Source organism: Myotis davidii, unplaced genomic scaffold, assembly GCF_000327345.1.
Source record: "Myotis davidii unplaced genomic scaffold, ASM32734v1 scaffold569, whole genome shotgun sequence".
Lineage (NCBI taxonomy): Eukaryota > Metazoa > Chordata > Mammalia > Chiroptera > Vespertilionidae > Myotis > Myotis davidii.
Genome location: NW_006299876.1, coordinates 1,102,634 through 1,106,826, shown reverse-complemented (window position 1 = coordinate 1,106,826; position 4,193 = coordinate 1,102,634). Strand labels below are relative to the sequence as shown.

Here is a 4,193-nt window from a genome sequence, read left to right as displayed (position 1 = left end):
TATATATATATATACTTTTGTTCTTTAAAAATGGAAGTTAGAAACCAGTCTTTAAATCATCTTGAGGATTTATGCTTTGAGGCATATAGCACACGTACAAGGTGATGTTGGCTCTTTGCTAATGGAGAGGTTTTATGTTGTAGTACATTAACATGTGGCACTTCAATGTGCTTGCTTTAGCAGTGCATTTTACTGCCCAAGTGGCCCAGTAGAGTGATTAAGAGTAAGGGGTTTGGAGCCAGAATGACCTGGGTTCCTATTTTCACTGTCATTCACTAGCTAGGTTTATTTAGGGAAGTCATTTAACCTCTTTAGGCGTCTATTTCCTTTAACATGCAATGAGGATAATGTAGCCTATTTCATATGACTAAAGACTGAGATAGAGTGTTAACACAGCTCATGACAGCACTCCACAAGTGGAAAGTATGTGCCCCTCCCCCCAAAAAACATACTTTCACTTATTTGCTTTTGGCAACTTCTTCCATGTACTACTATTTATGAAATATCCATGTTACGATAGTCATGAGCAGTGAATAATTATCCTGTAGTAATTAAAACATGAGACAGAGTGAAATTATAGGACAGGCAAAATAATGCATGGAAGAAAATAGTGGCTGCCCCTGGAGGATGATGAAAGGGATTTACTTAAAAAGGTAGGAGGAAATGTCCTGGGTAACGGAAATGTTCTGTCTCTTGATAGGGATTTGGGTTGCACAGATTATTGTATTTGTCAAATCTCAGTAAATGTACATTTAATATTTGTGCATTTCATCCTGAATAATTTTAATTGAAATATATTTACATATAATGTTGTCTAAGTTTAAGGTGTACAACACATTGATTTGACACATTTACATATTCCAATGTGATTGCCATTGTATTGTTAGCTAACACTTCAGTTATTTCATAGAATTATTTCTTTTTTTGTGATGAGAATAATTAAGATGTAGTCTCTTAATAAGTTTGATGTCTATAATACAATATTTTGTCTGTGTTCACTGTTCTGTACATCAGATCTCCAGGACTTAATTATCTACTAGTTGCAAGTTTGTACCCTTAAACGTCTCTCTTATTCCCTGACCCTGAGCCCCAGTAACCATTCTACTGTCTGTTTTTACAAATTCATGAATGGACCTTGAGGACATTATGCTAAGTGAGATAAATTAGAAAGAGAAAGACAAATCCTATATGATATCACTTATATGTGAAATCTATAAAAGCTACACTTGTCATGTATAAATTCTATATTAAAAATCTATAAAAATATTAAACTCTAGATGATAATATGCAAGTTGAAATATATTAAAAGAGTATACTGATGTATGCAACTTACTTTGAAATGCTTAGAATATAAGATGGACTGACATATAGATGAAAATAGGAATGTAGAGCCCTAACTGGTTTGGCTCAGTGGCTAGAGCGTCAACCTGCAGACTGAAAGGTCCCAGGTTCGATTCCGGTCAAGGGCATGTACCTTGGTTGCGGGCACATCCCAGTAGGAGGTGTGTAGGAGGCAGCTGATCGATGTTTCTCTCTCATTGATGTTTCTAACTCTCTATCCCTCTCCCTTCCTCTCTGTAAAAAATCAATAAAGTATATTTTTTAAAAAAGACAGAAAATAGGAATGTAGAGAACGGTAAATATCTGAAAAAATGAGTAGAGTCCAATGTTAACTGTAGAATCTAGTTGGTGAGTGTATGTTTATTCATTATATAAAAATTTTTCACATCTGTATGTTTGACAATTTTTATAATAAAATATTGGATGAAAATATACCTGTGAAAGATAGTCTCTAAATAAAATATTGGTTTCTAGGCCATTCAAATTACCAAATGCCTGATGATGTTTCTGTTTTTGAATCTCCTCTTGAGTATCATAGTTAATGAAAGAGAACAGTATAGAAAATAACATCAAATGTGGGAGATTAGTGCTCAGAGTGTGAGAAATTCATTAGCCAGAAAGGCAGGGAATGGAGAATTTCTTTCTTCTTCTTCTTATTTTTTAAAAATATATTTTATTGATTTTTTTACAGAGAGACAGAGAGTTAGAAACATCGATGAGAGAGAAACATCGATCAGCTGCCTCCTGCACACCCACCACTGGGGATGTACCAGCAACCACGGTACATGCCCTTGACAGGAATCTAACCTAGGACCTTTCAGTCCGCAAGCCGATGCTCTATCCACTGAGCCAACCCAGTTAGGGCTCTTTCTTCTTCTTAAAGGTCTAAAATCAGAAAACAAGAGGGAGACACCAAGGGCAATTTGGAGCTAAATCTTAGGTATATTAAAATTGATTTGAGCCCCTCCCAGTTCCTCTGATGGTTTGAAATTAGTGGAGATTCTGTTTTTGTAGCAACTGCATTGCTAAAAACCCAAATTTTTGTTTCCTTATCACAGACACTTCCTGTTTAAACATGGATCTGGTTCCTCTGCTATCTTCAGTGCAACCAGTCAGAACTACCCTCTGACATCCAATACTGTGTACTCGCCGCCTCCCAGGCCACTTCCTCGAAGCACCTTCTCCAGACCTGCCTTTACCTTTAACAAACCTTATAGGTGCTGCAATTGGAAGTGTACAGCCTTGAGTGCCACTGCAATCACCGTGACTTTGGCCTTGTTACTGGCCTACGTGATTGGTAAGCCCGTTCTCCCATGTCTCACTTTTCTTCTTAATCAAAGTCTTATTTTGCTTGGGTGGTGGTGGTTCTCTCTCATCTCTGGGTCCTACAAATTTGAATCTAGACTTAGTATTATAAATAACGAATGGATTTCTAATTAGTTTTTTTTACACTTTCAAACCTTAAATACTGGTAAGGAGAGTATGGAATGCTATTTGAGAAGAAATATTTATGCTACTAACACAATCTTATTGATTGCAATTACTGTAGTTAACCATTTTCCTTTCAATTAAAAGGTTTGTTATGGTTTCCTCATTAGAAGTCATAAGGACTAATCTACGATAGCTTCTTAAATTATAGTTAAACAATAATAGTGCTACTGAATTTTCAGGTAGCAATTTCATTAAAGTAGTAGTTATTTGGAAGCTATCAGAAAACCCAGTGCATAATTTCTTTCCAAGAATTCAGAGTTGTAACTGGGACTTTAAAATGTATTCTTATTTCTACAAGGTAAATGGCTGCAAATCTTTGTGGTTACTATGTTTGACAAAGTAAAGAGGAAAACAGTTGTGAGACACTTTTTACTTTTAAGAAAAATAATTATTGTTCTTCAGTCACCCTGATTAAAGTCAACCTCACTTGATAGAAAATGGTATTGATTTTTCCAGATGGCATTTTGTTTTGACTGAACATTAATTTCCTTGCTCCAGTGGCTCTGCAGTCTAAAATGTAAATTAACTTAAGAAACATGTATTTTGTGGAAGCACTATTCCTAGAATGAATAGAATATCATGGTAGGAAAAAACTTTTATCCAGGTATGTCACTAATAACTTCTTTTCAGGTTTAACCCGATTTCATAATTGAAGCAGAATGACCCAGGAAGATACAATGAATATGATTCTGAGAGGTAGACAAAAAGTGATTTGGATTTAACTATAATCCTATCTAATAATAGACAAACATGGTAATTAACCATACCTCCGCTATGCTTTCCATTGGCTAATCAGCAGGATATGCAAATTAACTGCCAACAAGGATGGCAGCCGGCAGCCACGCAGCTGAAGCAAACATGAGGCTTCCTTGCTCCAGTAATGGAGGAAGCCAAGATTCCCTGCCTGCCGCAGCCCAGCTCTGAGCTCTGGATGCAACAATGTTGCAATTATAGAAGCTAAACAGACCCAGATACCTGCTTTCAGCTAGCTGCAGCCTCAGAGCTGGAGCCGGCTCTCAGCTCCAGTGACAGCTATAGAAGGCAAATAAATCCCAGAATAAAAAAAAAAAAAAAAAAAAAGAGGCGGTGGGGAGCTCCAGTCACCCGCCAGCCTGAACACAGCCCTCAGCCCCTCACCCAGACTGGCCAGGCACCCCAGTGGGGATGCCCACCCTGAAGGGGGTGTGACCAGCTGCAAACAGCCATCAACCCCCCATCCAGGCTGGCCAGGGATCCCCACCCTGATCTGGGACACCCATGCACCAGACCTCTATCCTATATAGTAAAAGGGTAATATGAAAACTGTCCCTCAGAGCATGCCCTCCTGGTGCATCTGTAGTGCCTGTGGGCATGAGTTTGTA

At 37.9% G+C, this 4,193-nt stretch overlaps 1 protein-coding gene across 1 annotated transcript in view; it reads left to right on the top strand.

Annotated features, from left to right (window-relative positions):
- Positions 1–4,193, top strand: part of TENM1 (teneurin transmembrane protein 1) — a 409,966-nt gene that overhangs the window by 45,710 nt on the left and 360,063 nt on the right. The window contains exon 2 of the mRNA XM_006776037.2: positions 2,400–2,638. Coding sequence (XP_006776100.1) covers positions 2,400–2,638 — 239 coding nt within the window. The remainder of the gene's footprint in view (positions 1–2,399; positions 2,639–4,193) is intronic.